The 23714-nt window shown below is 43.4% G+C and overlaps 1 protein-coding gene across 1 annotated transcript in view; it reads right to left on the reverse strand.

The window, feature by feature from the left end:
• Positions 1-23714, reverse strand: part of LOC132817562 (hyccin 2-like) — a 231627-nt gene that overhangs the window by 185984 nt on the left and 21929 nt on the right. Inside the window, exons 5-10 of the mRNA XM_060828068.1 lie at positions 18875-18955; positions 15350-15465; positions 12959-13054; positions 5953-6069; positions 4457-4544; positions 4018-4177 (exon numbers count right to left, since the gene is read on the reverse strand). Coding sequence (XP_060684051.1) covers positions 4018-4177; positions 4457-4544; positions 5953-6069; positions 12959-13054; positions 15350-15465; positions 18875-18955 — 658 coding nt within the window. The remainder of the gene's footprint in view (positions 1-4017; positions 4178-4456; positions 4545-5952; positions 6070-12958; positions 13055-15349; positions 15466-18874; positions 18956-23714) is intronic.

The following is a 23714-nucleotide window of genomic DNA, read 5'->3' on the forward strand; positions in this document are numbered from 1 at the left end:
AGCTCACTATATTGGAAGTTGCTGTCAAAGGATTCTCAGCAAGATGCTGCAGTGCAGCTCGAGTCTGGTTCACACCCCCTCCACTCTACATTGGTGGTGGAAGGTCTGAATATTTATGGAAGGGATTTGCAGAACGTAAGGCCTAAACAGTTCAAGTAAGTTGTCAATGGTGAAGCACTGGGGACATAGAAGAGCGAGAACATCACATGCGGGTTATAATGGGCTCCTCACTGGGGAGGTTGAACTTGCTCCTCAACGGTCTGTTTGCTTTTGGGGATAGGCAACCCTACACACTGGATGACAAGTGTTCAATGGGCAGTGTTAATTCAGATGTGGGGAAACCTCCACCACAGATAGCCCTGGGATGTCAGATTGTGACTGATCAGGAACAAATCATCAACAGAAGCACTTGCAATTCAGTCATGCAACGAGTGAGGCTTTCCTAAGATCTTTTAATGTTCTGTAGAGAACGAAAATCTGCCAGCCTGGTCTGTGTATGCCTACATGTGATTCCAAACATGCAGAAACAAGGTTGACTCTTAACTGTCCTGCAAATTGGTCTAGAGAGCCATTGGTTCAATGGCAGCTAGGCATAGTTAATAGAGGCCAGCTTTGACAGCTACACCCACATTTCATGTAAGAATGAAGAACATCTAAACCTATGGTCTAGTTGATTAATTTATGAATGAAGGAATGCTCAAGGGGATCGATAAATAAGACAGAGCTGATATAGGCAAGTGAACAGGCTCAGAAATGTCAGGTGTTATTCCATAGGGAGGAGGAGTGTTTTGTACTCATGGGTCAAGGAAACTCAAGACATAGCCCGTTCCAGGTCACTAAGCTGAAAGGGGCCCGAGGGCACAGTTTGAGAATGAATTACAGGATAAATGCTGGAAGCAACTATACATTGGAGTCAGAAGGCCACAGATTCAAACTCCACTTCAGCCCACAAACAAAGCTGACACTTCTGTGGAGAAATGAGGGAGTGCTGCATTGTCAGATCAGATGAGACTTTAAAGCAAAGCTCCTTTGGCCCCTTAGTGGCGTAAAAACATTTCCTGGCACCATTTTGGAAAAGAGAAGTTGTCATTGGTGTCGTAGCCAATTTTCTTCTCCTTAGCCAACATCACTAAAACAGATTACCTTGTCATTACCATATTGCTGTTTGCGGGAGTTGGCTGTGTGCATACTGGCTGCACATTTCCCAATATTACAACAGTGATCACTTTTAAAAAGTGCTTTGTGATCTCCTGAGGTTATGACAGGTGCTATATAAATGCAAATCAGTCCTTTTTCTTAAGGTTAAATTAAAGCCTTTCATGTGATACTCAAGTAAATGTTTTCTGGACGTCCAAGGGAAGTAAAAATGGAGTCCAGTGGTTCAACGTTTTCAGTGTGGATGCATTGAAAATAATTATTTCCAAGTTGAAATTGGAGGGAAATTTATAATAAAACACTTCTGAAAGGTTTTGCTTGCATTAAAAAGTTAGTCCATGTAATAGCAGTCAAGTCCAAAAAAAAAATTCTTCTCTAGCTCAGTTTGATGCTGTGGTGCAGAATAATCTCAATTTGTTGCAAGTACTTAGCTTTAGACCAAACTTTAGCTGTCTCTAGGAGGTCTATAACACAATGAATATTCAGAAGGGTATTAACATCTCATTAAACACACACACTGCAACATCGAAAAGATGGAGCAAAGCACACAGCCAGAATAAAGTAATCCCTCTCAGTGGTTCTATACTCTGTCTATGCATTCAGTCTAAAAGCAATACATAGCATAGCGAAGAGACGTACACACATACAGGCATGCAGCAACGCATTCCAAATCAAATTAAGGAAACTGCAGCCTCCACATCCAGCAACAGCAGAATACAGATTCAAAATATTGCAGGCTGTGAGCTTTTGCAAATACTTCTTGTTCCATATCCTGACAGAGAACTGAAATGTAATATTTACCTCTAAACTTGTTACCACTCTTATTAAATAAGGAGAAGTCATCAACTCTCATAAAACCAAGGTTTTAAAATTAATTATATTCCACCTAAAGTATCTGTAGTAAAGAAATTCTCAAATGTGCGCTGCAGTTTCAGTCAGAGCAGCAAAGGGGGAAGTGGTCAAGTTGGTCAGGTTGACACCAGAGTACCTGTCCCACCATAGACCCCGTGATGCACTCTCCAATCACTCACCCCCACGCTATACTGTCCCAACACTCACCCTTCTCCCAATCACTGGTTGTCACACGGCTCCCCACAACCAACATTTCTTCATCTCTCTTGATCGCTGTCACCTACGTCTGAATTATTGAGTTTGAACCCACAATGCACAATAAAGGTTCAACATTCAGCCCCTGCTGATTTCAGGAGCTCAACCATGGCCTCAGTGGGTGTTTGAGAGAGAGCAAGAGAATCAGCTGGGGTTGCATCTCCTGATCATGGCCCAGTGACTCCTGCAGGCTGGTGTGGCTACCATTCGCTCAAGAGTCCAGGCTCTGAAACACCCAGCTGAATTTTTCACCAATACTCACTGTGTGGGCTGATCCCATCCTGGGGGAGGACTGAATGGCCAATGAGTCTGGAACTGTACCCACCATGACGACATTAGAAGGGTGGGTGTAGGACACAGTGGGCAGAGAGTGGAAGGGGGGGGGGGGGGATGAAGATTAGGATAGGATAGTTTAGGATTACGGACAGATCAAATCACTGACTTCACTCAGCATCTTACACAATCTTATAAAAACTAGATGTTCTTGGTGACATTGTGTTGTGTTCCTCATTGTTAATGACAAGACAACAGCAGCAACACTGGTACAACAATGGAAAGAACTATGCCAACAATCGGGAGGAGAAAGTGAAGACTGCAGATGCTGAAGATCAGAGTCAAGAGTGTGTTGCTGGAAAAGTACAGCAGGTCAGGCAGCATCTAAGAAGCAGGAGAATCGACATTTCGGGCCAGAGCCCTTCATCAAGAAAGCTCTTCATCATTCCTGATGAAGGGCTCTGGCCTGAAACGCCGATTCGCCTGCTCCTCCTCGGATGCTGCCGGACCTGCTGTGCTTTTCCAGCAACACACTCTCGACTATGTCTGCAATCCACAGACTCCCCAGAAGTGGACCGGCAGGGTTGCTGAGATGCAGGACAAGAAGAAGCATGCAGTCAGTCAGCAAGAGCAACCTGATCGGAGAGCCTTCAAACCAGAGTGTTGGACTGTCCCTTCACCATGCTAGTTCATCCCAGCAGCTGAGTGCAAAGAAAGGGAACTAGGCCAGCACAGCACAGCACAGCACAAGAATGATACGACCTGACCTGCTGCTCACAATGGCTGGGTAAGAGGCAATGCATTAGCACAGCCCAGGGTAGTGGGGTCAGCCACTGGGAAGGTTGGCAGCCGTGCTGGATGGAGGAGGGAGGGAAACAAATAGTCACAGGCTGTCTTCCAGCATCCTCACTGATCTCTCCCTCCTCATCTCAGGCCTACCCGTTATCACTGTCATGGGGTCCGTGGCAAGCCAGGAGGATACTCGTGTGCCCTCCCCATTCCACTTACGCTCTCCAGCCAATCCAGATGAGTCACTGATTAGGGAGGTGGGGCAGCTTGACTCAACATCAACCGTGAGGTCTATACAATCTGGGATTCAACACAAAACATTTAGTGCGTTCCCCCATCCGGAGAAGGGAGGAGTGGGGAAAGGAGTGTGAACGTTACACAGGACAGGGGTGGAGAGAGACAACAGACCAGACAGCAATGAGGAAAGACAAAAGAGCTCAGAACAACAGCAATGCTAGCACCAGTCACAGCCACAGATCCCGAGAGCTGCCTTGCTCAGGTAAAGGAGCACCTGTGCTACTTGGGAGGCTTTGCTTACTAATTGAGAGAAAGTGGAATCTGGTATTTTATTTCAAGGGCAGCAGCCCAGCATTCCCAATCTCGATACAGTCAAAGATGAGATTGCAGGAAGTGGCAGGAAATTAATGTCCTGCATCCAAAGTTGTGCCAAGACCAACTGTGCCAGCTGCTTACCCTCTCTCTTCCAGCGATGCCTTCGTATAGAGGCTGTGGTGATGGCAGTGCGAGATATCCTGGGTACTGTTGGTGTCACCTCCACCTGCAGACACTTCCTACCCACCTTGGAAACGTCAGGAGCATCAAAGGGCAATGAGCTCTTCATCGCATTAGCAACCTGGAAGAAGAACACAGTTAAGGTTGAAACAGAGAGCACAGGTTAACTAAGAAGCACAGTTCATTCACACCATACATACTTGTACATGTTTAAATTGGGATTAGCATTAGTTCAACCAGACAGCTCTGTAGCAGGTGAAAGAGACTTGCATTTCTGCAACACCTTCATGACCTCAGTTCCGATGAATGATGAGGAAGGACGTACTGCAATTCCACAGCACCCATTTGAGGGCTGTGTTGTCAGTATAACTAGTGGGTTTCACAATAATAACTGACTTACCAGCAGTGGCTGAGAATACAGCTCTAACTGTGCACGATATAGGAGGTCCTCTAGTGCTTCTTGGCCCAGTTCCCACTCTCCATTGTAGCTGCAGAGAAATAAGAAAAAGGAAGAAGTCTCCAAGATTAGGCTCAGTACTCCACCAGCTTAATCCCCTCCCCACACTTTCTTGCCCCCCATTAAATCACACCACCAATTGATACCACACGTACTCCCACCAGCAGAGGAAGGATTGACAGATGCTGTGGAGGTTGAGCTAGGTCTTGCTGGGGGTTGAACATACCTCCCTTTTTCAGCAAGCACTGAAGGACATCTTTGAAAAAAATGGGACAAAAACCAGGATGCCAACTTAACAGCGAATACCACAAGAACCAAAGGTAGCAAGAGGTAATGTTCGTCACACAGACAGTGGTTAGGATTGTGACGGAATCAATCTCGATTTTCAACTATTATCCATAATTGGATAATTAGTTGAAGACAGAAATATTTGCAGGGCAAGTGGGATGAGGCTAGCTGCTCTTGCAAGGATTCATGAAGGTACCTCGGGCGTCTCTGACAGGCTCAAGTGAAGACCAAGCAAAAACAGCAGAAAGAGTGGGTGAAAATCGAAGCCTGCCACTCAGCCACCTCTTCAAACATCACCTGTCCCACTACAGCGAGAGTGCAGATCCTGCTATTTAATCACCTCAGGGCTCACAAACTCCAGCATGGAAATAACGTCAACCTTGGTCTCCAGGGACTTTGAGATTTTGTGCTGCAACCATTCCCTCCAGAGACTTTAGTGATGCATTTGAGACGAGGATGAAACTGGGCATGTCGGACTGGCTGAGACCTGTGATTGAGGGAAACGAAAGGCAGCGTGGTGCCATTCAGCATAAGGGGCATGGTTACTGGGAATTTCAGTGAAAGTCTCATGGGGTCAAGCCACCTTGACACTCCATGTAACTCCAGTGGAGTTTAGAAGAGTAAATGGTTACTTGATTAAAACATAGTCCTCAGGGGGATAGACAGGATGGACATGGCGAGAATGTTTCCTTATATGGCAGAATCTAGAACTAGAGATCTGGTTTAAAAATCAGGAGTTGCTCATTTAAAAGAGATTAGGTGAAAATGTTTTCATAGAGGGACATGACTCTTTGGAACCTTCTTCCTGAAAAGGCAGTGGAAGTAGAGTCCTTGAATATTTTTAAGATAGAAGCAGATTCTAGTTAAGCGAGGGGATGAAAGGTTAACCAAGGGGTAGGCAGGTAAATGAATCTGAAGTTACAATCAGATCAGGCATGATCTCATAGAATGGTGAAGCAGGCCTGAGGGGGTGAATGGCCTACTCTGTTTTGTTCACAACATGAAAACTGGTCCATAACAATGGCAACATTTGACAGTCAACACAGAGAAAGTACTTTTACCAGTGGATTTACTGATGGTAATGGCAGTGATGACGAGCTGACACACGGTATCTGACAAAACCATGCACAACCCTCACTTTCCATACTTACATTGTATGATAGACGCCTGTCAACAGCTGCACCATAAACTCTGGGTCCAGCATGACCCGGCCACATGTCTCACTCCACACCTTCTGCCGTTGTCGTGGGAACCCAGTAATACATAATCTAATGGTGGAAGAACAGGCAGATATTAGCAAATGGCATCTTACCATGATGCAACACAGATGCACTCAGCTGTGGCTACGGAACACTAAACTTTTAACCCATGATTGAAATCATAGTTCAGGAAAGATTTGTATTAAAGGTCCCTGACGTTTATAAAGTGAGTGGCTTAGCTCAGTGGAGTACAGGTCCAGAACAACACTAGTTGCAATGGTGATTAAGCTGACGATTGGGACCAGTTACAAACAATTGGGATTCCACACTAGCAGCACTCTCAATGAATCTCACAACTTCAGAGTAAACTTAGAGGCCAGTCCGGTATTATTCTTGAGTTCTCTCAGAGACTTTTTTGGTTGATTGGTTAGGTCAACATTGACTGCCCATCACTTATAACCTTGGAGAAGGTGATTATGAGCTATTTTCTTAAACTGCTGAAGTTCTTAGGGTTTAGGGCCCAACACAGCACTGTTAGGAAAGGAGTTCCAGGATTTTGACCCAGCAATAGTGAAGGAATGGTGAGATATTTAATAGGCAGGAAGGCATGAGACTTAGAGAGGAACTTGCATGCAACTGCTGCTATGGTTCTTCCAGAGGACAGAGCTCTAGAGTTTGGATGGTGCTGTCAAAGAAACATGGATGAATTGTTGCAGTGCATTTTGTAGACATTGTAGATTGCTGGCACCATGTGTGGTTGGTGAATCTAATCAATTGAGCTGCTTTGTCATGCGTGGTTTTATTATTCAGTCATAGGACATCAATGTTGTTGGCCAGGCCAGTATTTACTGACTATTTGCTGTGGGTCTGGAGTAATAGGTAGTCCAGGCTAGGTAAGGATGGAAGACTTCCTTCCCTAAAAGGACATCAGTGCATCAAATGTTTTTTTTCCCAACAATGAGATTTTTATTGAATTCAAATTCCACCTTGGTGAGTTTTGAGCCTGGGACCCCAGGACATTTCCCGGATCTCTGGGTTAACAGTCTAGCGATAACTCCACTAAGATATTGCCTCATCATTCATCTTGCGTGTTGTTGCTGCACTCATTGAAGCAAGTTGGGAGTATTCCATAACACTCCTGACTTGTGCTTTATAGAAAGTGGATAGACTTTGAGGAATCAGGGAATGAGTTACCTGTCACAGAATTCCCAGCCTTTGGCCGGTTCTTGTTGCCACAGTATTTGTTTGGTTGCTTCAGTTCAGGTTCTGGTCATTGCTAAACCCCATGATATTGGTAGTTGGAGATTGAATAATGGCAATATCATTAAGCATCAAGGGGAGATGGCTGGATTGTCTCACTGGAAAGGGGCAGTGCCTGGCACTTGCCACTTACCAGCCCAAATCTGAATATTGTCCATGTCTTGCTGCTTTTGGACATGGACTTCTTCAATACCTGAAGAATCACAATTGGTGCTGAACGTTGTGCAATCATCAGCAAATAGCTCCAACTCTGACCTTATGGAGTGAATGTCATTGATGAAGCAGCTGAAGATAGTTGGAGCCTAGGACACATTCTTGAGGAACTCATATGTGCCCTGGGGCTGCGATGGTTGACTCCCATCTGTGTGTTTGTGAATGTACTTACACTACACTGACTGCAATAGTTAAAGGAGGCAGCTCACCACCACTTTATCCAGGACAAAAAGGGATGGGCAATAAGCATCATCCCAGCCAGCTATACTTACAGCCCTCAAATAGAATAGAAGAATGTGTATGATTCCAATCAGTACAGAATCTGCTCCCCAGTTTCCACAGACTCCAGTTTTGCTTGGGCTCCTCAATGCCGCCTTGAAGTCAACTTCCAGTTCCTCGGGCTGGTGAGGCCAGAAACAGGGAGATAATGGATTTGAACGTGTGGCTGGGGAACTGGTGCAGGAAGCAAGGATTTAAATTCTTGGATCACTGGGGTATGTTTTGTGGTAAGCATAAATTATACAAGAGACATGGTTTGCACCTTAATCGGTTAGGGACCAACATTCTGGCAGGCAGGTTTGCTACTGCAACACAGCTACATTTAAACTAATTAGCCGGGGGGGGGGACAAACTGGATGTTTAAGAAAGAAATTGAAGGGAAAGTTAGAACAAGGGAAGTCAAGAAAGACAACTGTATCAATGAAACAGAAAACTCAAAAAGGGATCGTGCTGTAAGGTTGAATGAAATAGGAGTTGATGGGAAGGGTGAGGGCAGTAACAAATTAAAAATACTATATATGAATGGACGAAACATTAGAAACAAGATGGATGAGCTTGAGGCTCTTTTGGAAATTGGCAGGTACAATATTGTGGGGATAACTGAGACGTGGTTTCAAGTAGACAGGGCCTGGGAAATGAATATTCAAGGCTACATGTGCTATCATAAGGACAGACTGACGGGCAGAGGGGTGGGGTGGCCATGTTAGTAAGGGATAATATTCAGTCCCTTGCACAGGGGGGAACCTAGAATCAGGGGATGTAGAGTCAGTATGGATAGAGCTGAGAAATTCTAAAGGTAAAAAGACCCTCTTGGGAGTTATCTACAGGCCCCCAAACAGTAGTCTGGATGTCGGATGCAAGTTGAATCAGGAGCTGAAATTGGCCTGTCGCAAAGATGTTACTACAGTTGTTATGGGGGATTTCAACATGAAGGTAGACTGGGAGAATCAGGATGGTATTGGACTTCAAGAAAGAGACTTTGTGGAGTGCCTCCGAGATGGATTCTTAGAACAGCTGGTGCTGGAGCCTAGCAGGGAGAAGGCAATTCTGGATCTGGTATTGTGCAACAAACCAGAATTGATCAGGGACCTCGAAGTGAAGGAGCCATTGGGAAATAGTGACCATAATACAATAAGCTTCAATCTGCAATTTGAGAGGGAGAGGGTACAATCGGAAGTGACAACATTTCTGTTGAATAAAGGGAACTATGGAGCTATGAGGGAGGAGCTGGCCAAAGTTCAATGGTGCAATACCTTAGCAGGGATGACAGTGGATGAACTATGGCAAATATTTCTGTGTATAATGCAGAAGATGCAGGATCAGTTCATTCCAAAAAGGAAGAAAGATCCTAGGAGGAGGCATGGGTGGCTGTGGCTGACGAGGGAAGTTAAGAAACATATATAAAGTTAAAAGAGAAAAAGTATAACATAGCAAAGATAAGTGGGAAAACGGAGGACTGTGAAGCTTTTAAAGAACAACAGAGGATTACGAAGAAGAAAATATGCAGAGAAAAAAAAAGGTACCAAGGTAAACTGGCCAAAAAATAAAGGAGGAAAGTAAAAGCTTTTTTAGGTATGTGAAAGGCAAAAAAATGGTTAAGACTAAAATTGAACTCTTGAAGACAGAAACAGGGGAATATATAACGGGGAACAAAGAAATGGCAGAAGAATTGAATTGGTACTTCAGATCTGTGTTCACTGGGGAAGACACAAGCAATCTCCCAGAGGTAACAGTGGCTAAAGGACCTGAACTTAAGGGAATTTATATTTGCCAAGAATTGGTGTTGGACAGACTGTTAGGTCTGAAGGTTGATAAGTCCCCGGGGCCTGATGGTCTACATCCCAGGGTACTGAAGGAGGTGGCTCGAGAAATCATGGACGCGTTGGTGATTATTTTCCAGAGTTCAATAGATTCGGGATCAGTTCCTGTGCATTAGAGGGTGGCTAATGTTGTACCACTTTTTAAGAAAGGTGGGAGAGAGAAAGCAGGAAATTATAGACCAGTTAGTCTGACTTCAGTGGTGGGAAAGATGCTGGAGTCTATTATAAAGGATGAAATTACGACACATCTGGATAGTAGTAACAGGATAGGTCAGAGTCAGCATGGATTTATGAAGGGGAAAATCATGTTTGACTAATCCTCTGGAATTTTTTGAGGATGTAACTCTGAAGGTGGACGAGGGAGATCAAGTAGATGTTGTGTACCTGGACTTTCAGAAAGCTTTTGATAAAATCACACATAGGAGGTTAGTGAGCAAAATTAGGGTGCATGGTATTGGGGGCAAAGCACTAACTTGGATTGAAAGTTGGTTGGCTGACAGGAAACAAAAGCGTAGTGATAAACGGCTCCATTTTGGAATGGCAGGCAGTGACCAGTGGGGTACCGCAGGGATCAGTGCTGGGACCGCAGCTTTTTACAATATATATTAATGATATAGAAGATGGTATTAGTAATAACATTAGCAAATTGCTGGGTGGCAGGGTGAAATGTGAGGAGGATGTTAGGAGATTACAGGGTGACCTGGACAGGTTAGGTGAGTGGTCAGATGCATGGCAGATGCAGTTTAATGTGGCTAAATGTATGGTTACCCACTTTGGTGGCAAGAACAGGAAGGCAGTTTACTACCTAAATGGAATCAATTTAGGTAAAGAAGGCAGTACAAAGAGATCTGGGTGTTCTTGTACACCAGTCATTGAAGGTAAGCATGCAGGTACAGCAGGTAGTGAAGAAAGCTAATAGCATGCTGTCCTTCACAACAATAGGGATTGAGTATCGAAGCAAAGAGGTTCTTTTGCAGCTGTACAGGGCCCTGGTGAGACCACACCTGGAGTATTGTGTGCAGCTCTGGTCTCCAAATTTGAGGAAAGACATTCTGGCTATTGAGGGTATACAGCGTAGGTTCACGAGGTCAATTCCTGGAATAGCGGGACTACCTTACGCTGAAAGACTGGAGTGACTGGGCTTGTATACCCTTTAGTTTAGAAGACCGAGAGGGGATCTGATTGAGGCATGATTATTAAAGGATTGGACACTCTGGAGGCAGGAAACATGTTCCCGCTGATGGGTGAGTGCCAAACCAGAGGGCACAGCTTAAAAATAAGGGGTAGGCCATTTAGGACAGAGATGAGGAGAAACTTCTTCACCCAGAGAGTGGTGGCTGTGTGGAATGCTCTGCCCCAGAGGGCAGTGAAGGCCCAGTCTCTGGATTCATTTAAGAATAAGTTGAATAGAGCTCTCAAGGATAGTGAAATCAAGGATAAAGAGATAAGGCAGGAACAGGATACTGATTAAGGATGATCAGCCATGATCATATTGAATGGTGGTGCAGGCTCGAAGGGCAGAATGGCCTACTCCTGCACCTACTGTCTATTCTCCCCACCTCAGTCCCATTAGGTTACTATCCCCACAGCTCTCCCTGAAAGATCTACCCTGCTGTCTTACCTCCATCACCAAATCAGCCCAATTTCCTACAGCAAGCTCTACAAAACAACTTTGTAGGATTATGATCAATTGCAACTTGACCTGCAGTATTGCTGTGGATTTAAGATAGACATTTATTTATATTGCACCCGTCAACACCTCAGACCATTCCAAATAACTTTACAGTCTGTGAAATACTCGAAGTGTAATGACTGCTGAAATTGTAGAAAACACAGGGCAGTTTGCAAACAACCCACAAAAAGCCATGTGATAAAAGCCGGATAATCTGTTTCAGTGACGTTGGTCTTAAGGGGCTGATATTGACCAGGAAGAACTCCCCGGGTTTTTGTAATAGGGCCACACAATCTTTTACATCCACATGAATGTGCAGATGGGATCTTGGTTTGATGTCTCAACTGAAAGACAGATTTCTGGCAGCCCCTCGTTTGGACTAATGGGTTAGGTCTTTCAGGGAGAGCTGTGGGATAGTAACATAATGGAACTGAGGTGGGGAAGAGGTGGACTTCAAAGGTGGCATTGAGGAGCTCAAGAAAAGCTGGAGTCTATAAAAATTGGGGACAAATTATTGTACAGGTTGGAGTCTGCCATAATTTTGAAAATTCTATTTGAGGGAAGGTGGTGTTGCTGGCTAGACCAGCTCTTACTGTCCATCCCTTTTTGTCCTGGATAAAGTGGTGGTGAGCCATCTTCCTGAACCATTGCAGTCAGTGTAGCGTAGATACATCCACAAACCTAGCACAAGGTATCCTCACATCATAGCTTCACACAAAAATAACAGATTGAATTACTCTGCCATATCACTTCATAGGATTGATGTTAATTCTGTAGCTCGCCCCTAGAAATCTGATTTGAAAAACTGAATGTTAAATTCAAATCAGAAAGCAGAATAAAGTCTGCAATATAAACAGGGCCTTGGACACAGTACAAAAAAAAAACTTAACCAACAGTGCCAACCCAGGCTCAGTGGGGAGCATCACACCTGAATCAGAAATCTGTGGGTTGGCAAGACAACAAAACAACAGGAGCGTAGGCCATTCAACCCCTCAAGCCTGCTCTGCCGTTGAATAAGATCACGGTTGGGCTGATTATAGCCTCAAATTCACATTCCTCCTTGCTGTTCCTAGCCCACAACTCCCTTGACAACAACACAACAATTGAGTCACGCTTTGTAGTCTCGGTCACATAACTAAGCTAACACTGCCAATGCAGCTCTGAGGGGGCTACAAGAATTCCAATTTTCAGATGAGAGGCCTGATCTACTCTCTCAAGCGGATGGAAAAGATTGCGTGACAGTATTACAAAGAGCCATGGAATTCTGCCTGGTATCCTGGCCAATAATGGCCCTTAAGGTCAAACAGATGACCCAGTTTTTATCACACTGCTTGGTGGGACCTTGCTGTGTGCAAACTGTTTGGCGCTTTCTACGATTACAGCAGAGACTACACTTCAAGAGTATTTCACAAATGGTCTGAGGTGTTGAAAGGTGCAATATAAATAAATACCTATCTTTAACAGATACATTCTCCACCTGATAAAACACTTTCCACAGTTTCTGTTTGTTGGGGTCTGCAGCCACATGCAAACACATCCCAAAACTGCACTACACCATATTCCCCAAGCACCATCAGAATGCCACCTTACACTGTGCTGTCCCCCTCAAATAAATAATTTAAAGTCACACATACTTTAAGCTTTAAAATAAACTTTTAAGAAACCCCCCCACCACCACACACACACACATCTGTACTTTGTTCTCATACTTTACCTCGAGCACACATTACACAGGGAGCGGTAGGAGGAGTTGGGCATGGAGACAACTGCAGAGTTGTAGCACAACATGAGGAAACTCAGCACTTCAAACCTGCAGGAGACACACAGTATAAAACTTTACACATCTGTATCAACTGCACAATGTGAGAAATACATTTATCTCATGTAAGTATATATGACACTATTGCATCAATAATGGAGTCAATTCCATTCAGCCTGTATGAATCTCTCCACGGGCCTCTGATATTAGTTAAGCAAAGACTGGCAATGGATAATACCCCTCCAAAGGGTAAGGGGAGCTTAAAGACCTAGTAATTTCAGGTAATCAGCCACATCCAGTAAGAACAATGGTTGTACAGCCTGAGGGGCACTACTCTGCAAACACGGGTCAGGTGAGAGTCTGGGAGGGGACCTTCATGAACTCTCGCAGTATGGGAAATGACTAGTCATTGGCATCATTGTACACTAGTCAGTACTGGTCCTCACCCCTTCCACCAGGTGAAATCCTCACTTCCATCTCAGAAGGAGAAAATACCATCCATTTTAGGAGGCTTTAATTACAGGGTTGACCAAGACTCTTATGTCTGGAGGATATTCAATGTGAAAACAGGAAACTGCAGCCCAGGTAGCTTAACATCTGCCAAAGGGAAATTGCCGGAATCTCATATTAAGGATTTATAGCAGGAACTTAGAAAACTTCAGTGCAATCAGGCAAAGTCAACATAGCTATTTGAAAGGGCAATGATGCTTGGCCAATTTATTAGAGCTCTTTGAGGAAGTAGCAAGCAACGTGTATAAAGCAGTACCTTTAGATGTGGTGTCCAAAAGGCATTTGCCATGGATAGAGAACCGGCTGGATAACAGGAAGCAGACAGGAGGCATAAATGGGTCTTTTTGGTTGTCTAAGAGTGATGAGAGAAGTGCCAGAGGGATCAGCACTGGGGACAGATCTATTTACAACTTATATTAACGATTTGAATGAAGGGACCAAATGTATGGTTGCTAACTTTGCTGATGACACAAGCAAGTTGTGAAGATCACATAGGAATATGAAAGGGATATGGTAGGTTAAGCAAATGGGCAAAAGATTACCAGGTTGAATTTAATGGGGGAAAACATGTGAATGCATCCACTTTGGCAGGAAAAAGAGAGGAAGAACAGAAAAGCAACATATTTAAATTAAGAGAGATTGCGCAGCATGAGATGGAGGTTATCTGGGTATCTTGGTGCATGAATAATTAGATATTAAGACAAATGGATTTTTTTTTGTTTATTTGAAAGGGGAATGGAATATAAAGCGGGAAAATGGGGTTGAAAAATCGTCCATGATCAAACGCCGGAACAGACCCGATGGGCCATTTGGCCCATGGTCTATAAAAGTATGGTCTTATAAAAGTATGGTCCTATGGTTTTATAAAAGTAGGAAAGTTTTGCAACAGCATTTAAATGGCATTGGTGGTATCACTCTAGGGAGTATTGTGTACAGTTTTAATCGCCTCATTTAAGAAAAGAGATAATTGCATTAGAAGTAGTGTAGAGAAGGTTCATTCAATAGGAACGTTAGAAAATTAGGGCCTCAATTCATTGGAGTTTAGAAGGATGAGTCGTGATCTTACTGTAGAAATCTTGAGGGCACTTAAGAGGGTGAATACCACAAGGATACTTCCCTTTGTGGGAGAGACTTGAACTCAGGAACACAGTTTAAAAACATGGGACCTCCCATTTAGGACAGAGAGGAGGAGGATCTTTTACTCTCCGAGGGTCATGCGTGTGTGGAATTTTCAAACTCAGAAACTGGGGGATGCAGTGTTGTTAAAACCTTAAATATTGTTAAGATTTTTAGATTCTTGATTAACAAGGACCTCAAAGGCAGTAATGTTGAGTTGAGAGGTCACAGTCAGATCAGTTACAGTCTTTCTAGGTTGGAGGGGCCAAATGGACTATATTTCTACTTACTTGTATATGCATTTAGATCATTAGAAAAAACAGTGGAAATGATTACCTCTAACTAACTCGGTGTGGCCAGATTAAGAATAAGAACTGCCGCAGTGCATCCACTTACCCTACCCTCTGGGATTTGGACAACACCAGTCCTGATATCCATTGTCTGGTATGTGAACTGAAAACAGGATGCTAGGGGTTGGCCATTTTTCTGATCAGAAGCCCACATTTTATATTTTCTTCATTACAGAATGGGAATTGAACAGAGGCACTGGATGGACTGGCCGTGGAATCAAAATTCTTATAAGAGAGTAGAACATAACCCTAGATCAGCTTGGAGGAAAGTGGGAGGGATCAGTCTGAGATTACGGAGTTGAGGCGGAGAGGGAGAAGAGTCAGCAGAAGGGACGAGAGCGGAAGACCTAGTTTCAGCTACTTCACCTACCTGTTCTGAGCTGTGAAGTTCTCCCGCTGAGGGTGTAGGTCACTGTACACCACCCGGATTAGATCGTGCTGGCTCAGTGCGCCTTCTGTCAGGGCCATGGAACCAATACTCGATGGCTGCATCAACAGAAAGTAAGAAACTTCCACATATTTGACTGAGGTCTGCGTCCTGATCACTACTACACCAATAACCTGGAGAGCGCGAGTATAAATCCTACTGATGCATTTGGATTTGGTTTTTGAAAGAAGAACACTAGATTTAAGCTGGTCCCAATGGAACTGATCACAAGACTAACTGTTTCTTCTCCTAATCCAACTCGCTGATTAATGGCTTTCAGTGAAGTGAACCCGATGTCCTTACCTGGTTTGGCTGACACATTACTCTGGATCCACAGTAATATGTCCAAGTGTTAACTGCCTTCTGGAAAGGCCAAGCGAGCCACTTCAATAAATGAACGTTTTCAGGGCAACTAGGGATGAACGATAAATTCTGGCCATACCAATGACGCTCATATCCCAAGATATGAAAATAAAATCTTCCCAGTGTCCTATTCATTTTCCAACACCTCAGGTCCCTCCTCTTTGAAGGGTCATGCAGAGCTATCGACAGTAGCTAACCTCCTCAACTGATGGAGGCTGTTACAGACTGTATGTATACAAGGCTATGGGCCAAGTGCTGGAAAATGGGATCACAAAAGATAGATGTTTAATGACCGGTGCAGACATGAAGGGCCTCCTTCCACACTGTTAAGAACTCCGTGAATTTAAGTCCAATTCTGCTCTCACACAGTGTTGGCAATTTTATTCCGAGTCAGAGGGTCATGGGTTGAAGCCACATTCCATAGACACTGGAGTCCATAGTCAAGGCCAACATTTCAGGTGCATTACTCATTAGGTGTGCTACACTGTGCCTTTTGGTTATGGCGTCAACTGAGTCCATCTATCCTCTCAGATGGACTAAAAACAAAACCCAAGGCACTAGTTGAAGAGGAGCAAGGCTGGGAGAGGCGGGGGGGGTGGGGGGGGGGGGGTCGACCTGGTACCCTGGCCAACTTCCATCATTCAACCAACTCCACAAAACAGATGAAGCTTTGTATGCAGTGGGTAAACAGGGATGCCAGTTACAACTCAATAATTACACATCAAAAATAACCTGGTTGTATAGCTGCAAAGTATTGTTTAACATGTACTGTAAATGCTTTTATTTTTATGAACAGTATTCTAAAGGAGGTAACACCCAAGTCAGTCACAGAGTGCAGTGATTGAGCGGTCCACTGGGGTGTGACCCCTCACCATCTGATTGTTTAAGAGAAGGCCCAGCCTTCAGTCAGGGGAATTGTAACCAATGGTTGAGGGTTAGGAGGGACAAAATGTATTTGGTCAGTCGGCTCACAAATATACCCTTAGATAAATGATGGCGGTGGACACAGAGGCTAAGGATCGGAATTTGAGAGGTGGTAGATGAGACTCAGAGTTGAGAAATGCAAAATATTTCCAGACCCCACAGTTCTCAAATCCAGCAGGATGGCAGAGGCAGGTGGGGGAAAGGAAAAATCATTTGTCAGAAAAACTAAGTGCCAGGATAAATTTGGTGACAATAAGTGAAAGCTTCAGCAAGAAGTTGTGGAGGGGGTGGAGTGACCTTTCACAAAAATCACTGAGCTCCCTTCAAACAACAGGCATGATGCAGGCTCTATTCTATGCCCTCCTCCAAGGTGCCCCTGACGCGTGACATCCTGGCTAAATAGCTGATGCGTTCGACCAGCCACTACATTTCCCAGTCAGGACAGGCACCATAAACATTCACAAGCTTGTAAGATGCTATTGAAGGCTAGAATGACCATCAGGCAGAGACAATAAGGAATGGGATGGCCCCCTGACTCAAATGAAATAACCACCAGCGAAAACAAATGAGGCTGAGGTACAGAGGTCACTCACCGTCAGAAAAAGTACAAGACTGAGTGACCACCTTGAACTGCTCCTCACCAACACAGCAGTGAAAAATAAAGGCACATTTCCATAGCACATTCCACTGTCCTCTGTACCCCCGAAAATGCCTTCTAGGCAACAATATACTTCTGAAGTTTAGATCCCAATGCTATGCAGGAAACAGTGGCCAATTTGCGCATAGAAAGACCCCGCAAAGTTCCTGAAGATAGTGAGCAGATCATCTGTTTCTAGTGACGTGGGTTAAGGGGTGAACATTGGGCCAGGACAGTAGGCAAAACTCCCCTGCTCTTCCAGGTAGCGCCATTGGATTTTCTACATCCAGCTGGGAGGGCAGGCAGGGTTGCAATTTAACATCTCATCTCCAGGCCTCTGCTTGAACAGTTTATATTCCTATGGACTACCACACTACGGAGTGTCAGCCTAGATTGTGTGTTCAAGTCTCTTGAGTGGGGTGGAACCCACAGTCTCCACATCAGAACTGACCTCCAAATTGGAGACAAATGTATAAACAACTATTTACTAATCTCACACAGCATTATTTCTAGGGATACCCCCAAGGCCAGCTGTGTAACACAAACATCTTGTTGGCTCATGCCTGCTATTAGGGGGGGAAACCTTATTCTAATCTCAATAATCTTATCAAATGGTATACGTTCCACAGCTCTAGTTTGCTGCTGCCTGGTCACAGGACAGTTGTAATCTTAGAGGTATTCAACCACAAGTTATTGACAAAGTTTTCAAGATATTTATGGAACTGCGAGGCTAGCTGGGGAGAAACAATTTCCACTAGGTGGGACGACTAGAGGACAGGTTCTAAAATTAAATTAAAACCACAGGAAGGAAATGAACAAACACTTTGAATAGGTAAAAGTTCCAAAAACTTTCCTTTTATCATTCACAGACTTGTGTGCCATTGGCCTTAAGTGTCCATCCCTAATTTGCTTTGATATGGGGTTGGTCAGGCACCATCGTGAACCACTGCTGTCCAATATTGCTTCTGCAAACACAACTGATGCTGGAACAATCATTAGTTTTAATCGAGACGGATAGATGTCAAAAACATGAAAGGCTATGGGGAAAATGCAAACAAATGCAGCTCACTCAGAGAACAACTTCAATAGCCTATCAGACTCAAGAGGCTCACTGACTTGCTATTCTTCCTCTATTTAGGATGAATTCCTAAGAACCTTCTCCCCATCCCACCCCCTCCACAGCAGCTGTCCAGATAGTGAGTATCTGCAGAATGCCCAACACAGGACCAGAGCTTTCTTGAAACCCCAGTCGTGCTGACAGGCCCACATTAGTGGATGGGGTTAGATGCCCTTCCAGAATTTGTTTCTCCCTGTAGCTCAGGGTTTGCAGAGATTCCAAAAGTTGCACACACTGTACTAGCCAGGTACAAATTGGGATTTGGTGATCATCACTGCTAAAAAACAAACCAGAATGGCCTTTCATTTGAAGTCACTCACTGATTTTAAAGGGTGAAGCTGTTGCAATAATATCACAATCCCAGTTTACAGATACCTCTGAGGATCATAGGAAGAACTGAATGACATCTGCAGGCAAAGGAACTCACCTCATGATAAACTGATGGCTTGGACAGTGATGGGATTGTGAACGACAACACTCTGTTGTTTCCATCTCTATCGACTATCTCCTGTGAGGAAAATACAACAAACGCACATTATTTGCTCCCATTTCGCACAAAAACAATTTTGTTTAACAACTTTGTCACTTTTTCTCATTATTTAAACAAGAGAGTTTGCGTTGATATTGAACTGACTGCAGCAAATCAACAAACCTCAGAAACCTGTCTGACTGTGCCATTATTCATGCATTAATCTTGAGATGATCACAATCTGCCACAATAGTCTGAAACCACTGAGAGCAACTGGAGAGTAGCCAACCACTCAAACCCAGCCTAACTCAACCTCAAACTTCAGACACCCAGAATCACCCCATTCTCACTTACAATTTTACCAACCATTCCTTCACAGTTGCTGGAATTCTCCCTGACAACACTGTGGTTATATCTACACCACATGGTAAAATAATCTGTTTTTAAATATAATTACACTTTTTTTTGAGGCAGACCCCAACTAAGACAGGAACTGAAACAAAAAGAATTGTTAAGGGAAACACAGGTTAACATAGAAAGGAAACTGAAAGTTGCAGTTTTTAAGGAAATAGAAACAAACTAATGTTTGGAAACCAAACGTTTTGGGGTAAAAATTACCTTGGTTAGATACGTAAGGACACAGATCAATCCAAGCTGGGGTACTGCAGTTGATCAGTCCAGTGAGACAGAACTGGGAAGACTTAAGTCAAAATCTTACCCAGAGGCTCCAAACAGGTTTCTGCAGCTTCTAACAGTTCGAGATAACATCAGTGAATCTCTCTCATCCAGACCACTTTTAGCACATTCTGCATGTGTGTGCCATTTACGGTGAAGCCTGTAGCCATGGAACTCGGGTTGGTTGCTGTGGACTAGGGATCTGACACTCTTAGGAGAGTTTGAAGGATTTTGTGACTGAATGAGATCAGCAAAATGTGAGCAGACTGCAGAACCAAAAACACAAGGTATGTCTTAGTTGTACCTGCCATCTAATGGGCAATATATAATGTATATTCAACATCAATGTGCTTGTCAGTAGGATTGGTTAGGCAATGAGACACACTGGGTAGGCATATGGTGTCATTTTCAGTTTGACAAAATGTAACAAGTGGAGTGCCACAGGGATCAGTGTTGGAGAGTTAACCATTTACAATCTGTATCAAAGACCATATTGCAAGTTGATGCCACAAAGATAGATGAGAAAGTCAGTTATGAGGCGGATATAACAAACCAGCAAAGGGAAACAGGGAGTTAGATGAGTGGGCATTGTTTGGCACATGGAATATAATGGGAGAAAACTGTCCATTTTGGCAAGAAGAATAGAAACTTATTATTTAAATAGAGAGAGATTAAATGGAGGAGACCAGAACTCTCCTGCAAAGTGAACCACAAAATGGGATTACAGAAGAGCAGCAACATATTGGAAAGTGGAAAGTTGTTGTTTGTTACAAGGTTAACAGAAGATAAAAGTAGGAAAGTTTATTACAGATTAAAGGTCATTAATTAAATTACATCTACAGTACCATGTACAATATTGATTACCTTATATAAGGAAGGGCATAATTGAATTAAGCAGCTCCCAGAATTTTCACTCAACTCATTCCTCGGTTGAAGGGATTATTTCATGAGGAAAGGTTAAATAGATTGAGCCTATATTCCTTTGGAGTTTACAAGAATGAGAATTGAAACATAAGATCCTGCAAGGACTTGTCAGTGTAGATCCTGAAAGGGTGTTTCCTGTTGAGGGAGAGACTATCATTACAGGACACCATGTATTATGAGGGGTTTCTCAGTTAAAACAGAGATGAGAATATCCATCTTTTAGTGGATTGAGAATCTGTGGAACTCTCTTCCCTAGAGAGTGGAGAAGGTTAGATCATTGAATATTTTTAAGGCAGAGTCATACAGCATAGAACAGTCCCTTCTGTCCAACCAGCCCATGTCGACCATAATCCCAAACTGAACTAGACCCACCTGCCTGCACTTGGCCCATATCCCTCCATACATTTCTTATTCATGTACTTATCCAAATGTCTTTTAAATATTATGACCCGCATCCATCGCTCCCTCTGAAAATTTCAGTCCACGCATGAACCACACTGCGTGAAAAAAAGTGCCCCTCGTAAATCTTTCTCCTCACCTTAAGAACATGTCCCCTAGTCTTGAAATCCCCGATCCTAGGGACAAGACACCTACCATTCACCTTATCTGTAGCCTTCACAAATTTATAAATGTCTGTAAAGGGGGTGAAAGGATTCTGAGAGTAGGCAGAAGAGTGAAGTTGAGGTGGCAATCAGATCATGATTTTATCAAATAGTGGAAATTATGAGTTGAATGACCTCATCCTACTCCTAATTTTTACATTCATATGATAATTCATACTTAACTTGTGCTAATTCTGTATTTCGTGTAAAGGTTAGATAGAACTTAGTGTTTGTTGTGTTAAGATTTTTAGAATTGTGGATTTTTGTGGCTTCATTCTTTGAGAAAATTTTGTATTTCTTCCATTTTAAAATTCTGGCATCATAAAATCGCGGATTGCTGCAGTTCAAGAAAATATCTGACCAATTCCTCCCTGACAGCAATTATGATCTAGGCTTAAATACAAAGTACAAAGAGAAGGTGACTCTTATTTTTATCCTGCAGATTAAGGACAGCTGCAGTTTGCCAATATTGTAAATATTTGTATAATAAATAGCTTAAAATTGCATATTTTTAAAAAATTATACATTCTATTTGAATGTCAATCTATAATTATCTTATGAATTATTATAATGAGAAACAAAATACTGGAGACACTCAAAAGGTCTGGCTGCATCTGGAGAGAGAAACAGAGTCAATGGTTTGAATCCAATATGACCTCCTGGAATGAGCAGTGGTTTTTATGCTGTTGACAGAAGGGGAGGAGGATAAAGTGGAATATATGATAAGGGTGCCCTGAGCTAAAGACAAGGGGAGTGCCAAAAGTGGAAAAGGAGGGATAGTGATATCAAATAGGTGTAAACCAAGGTGTGAAAAGGAGAAATGGATCCAGTCTATTTTATTGTATGATCACAATGCTTCCCTTGCTGCAATGACGAATGCTCAATAAACCAACTGTCTAATTAAAGGAGGGACAATAAATGCCAGCCTTGTTTCTGATGCTCACATTCAGTGCATGAATAAAAATAAGATCTGATCCTTGCTGCAAGTATCCAAACCCTGTCCACCCCAAACTGGAATGTGTACATTGAAGAATGGTGGTCAATGTAAAGAGAATAACATGGGGTAAAAGGAGAAATAGGAAAAGATGAATAAAAAGTAGAGTGATAGCGATATAACATTGAGAGAGAAAGAGGGTGAGCGATAGGAAGATTGGAAATGTAACATCATGTCAAAGCTTTAGATTAGATTAGATTATTTACAGTGTGGAAACAGTCCCTTCGGCCCAACAAGTCCACACCGACCCGCCGAAGCACAACCCACCCATACCCCTACATTTACCCCTTTACCTAACACTACGGGCAATTTAGCATAGCCAATTCACCTGACCTGCACATCTTTGGACTGTGGGAGGAAACCCACACAGACACGGGGAGAATGTGCAAACTCCACACAGTCAGTCGCCTGAGTCAGGAGTTGAACCCGGGTCTCTGGCACTGTGAGGCAGCAGTGCTAACCACTGTGCCACCGTGCCGCCCACTGACTGATGCCCACTGTGCCATGACTGACTGATGGTTGACATGATACTGAGTATATCTGACCCAGTAATGGACAGTACAGGGCATCTAACTTTGAGAGAGAAAGTTGGACAGTTTGTGTTCATGGTCACCTGAGAATCTGTGAATACCAGTACTCCCCATTCAGTGAGTAACATAAGCAGAAATGCTCATTCTGTGACCTGGAAGCTGGAACTTCAGATTTTAAATCATGGAAATAAAGGTCTCACGTTAATCCTGAGACAAACACCAGTTGTGGAATTGTGCCAGTCTGATGGTGTGGGCTTATGAGACAGAATGGCGCTTTGAATCCACGTGGCACCTAATCCAACTGTCAGGTGTCTGCACAAGAGTGCCACGCTAACACAATTGCATCATGATATCTAGGAGTCTATACAGACAGCACTGATGTAGGATTGATGCCAATTATTTTTTCTTTCTCAAACGGTTTTCTAATATGCTTTCAATACGTTAGCAATAGCCTTGAGAAGCATTCACTGTTCTAATAGCTCTCTTAGAATAGTTCTTCTAATTTTCCCTATTCGTCATATTGGATGTTGGTCATTGATCAGTAGTAGGAAGTCAATATTGTAGATTTCTCTCTAGAGACTTGAGCACATAATCGAAGTTGCACTGAGTGTCAGCCTCGAGACAGTGGAATGAACTAATAAACCAAGGTTTTGCCTGCCTTCAGGCAGACCATAAAAAGTTTCATGGTCACCATGCAAAGAAGAGCAAGAGTTCTCCCTGGAATCGTAGTCAATATTTATCAACCAACCAATATCACTAATACAGAACAACTGGGTATTTTCCGCAGTGCTGTTTCATGGATCCTACAGGGGTGGTGATGGTGGTGGGGTCTGTGATGAGGTTGAAAGGCACAATATGAATGCAGACTCCTTACTGCAGATGAAGTAAAGGCTTATTGGAATAGGGAATGACCACTTAGTATTGCAGCTGGTGGGTGGGGGTGGGATATTGTGGAACTACATACAGCAGCCCTTGCTGAAATCAGTGGGGAGACAGTTACATGACAACAGGCTGATCTTTAGAAATGGAGTCAGAGATACTTGCTCTTGTGTGACCTCTCTGTACATGCCGTG

The sequence above is a fragment of the Hemiscyllium ocellatum genome, chromosome 7 (assembly GCF_020745735.1).
Source record: "Hemiscyllium ocellatum isolate sHemOce1 chromosome 7, sHemOce1.pat.X.cur, whole genome shotgun sequence".
NCBI classification, from domain to species: Eukaryota; Metazoa; Chordata; class Chondrichthyes; order Orectolobiformes; family Hemiscylliidae; genus Hemiscyllium; species Hemiscyllium ocellatum.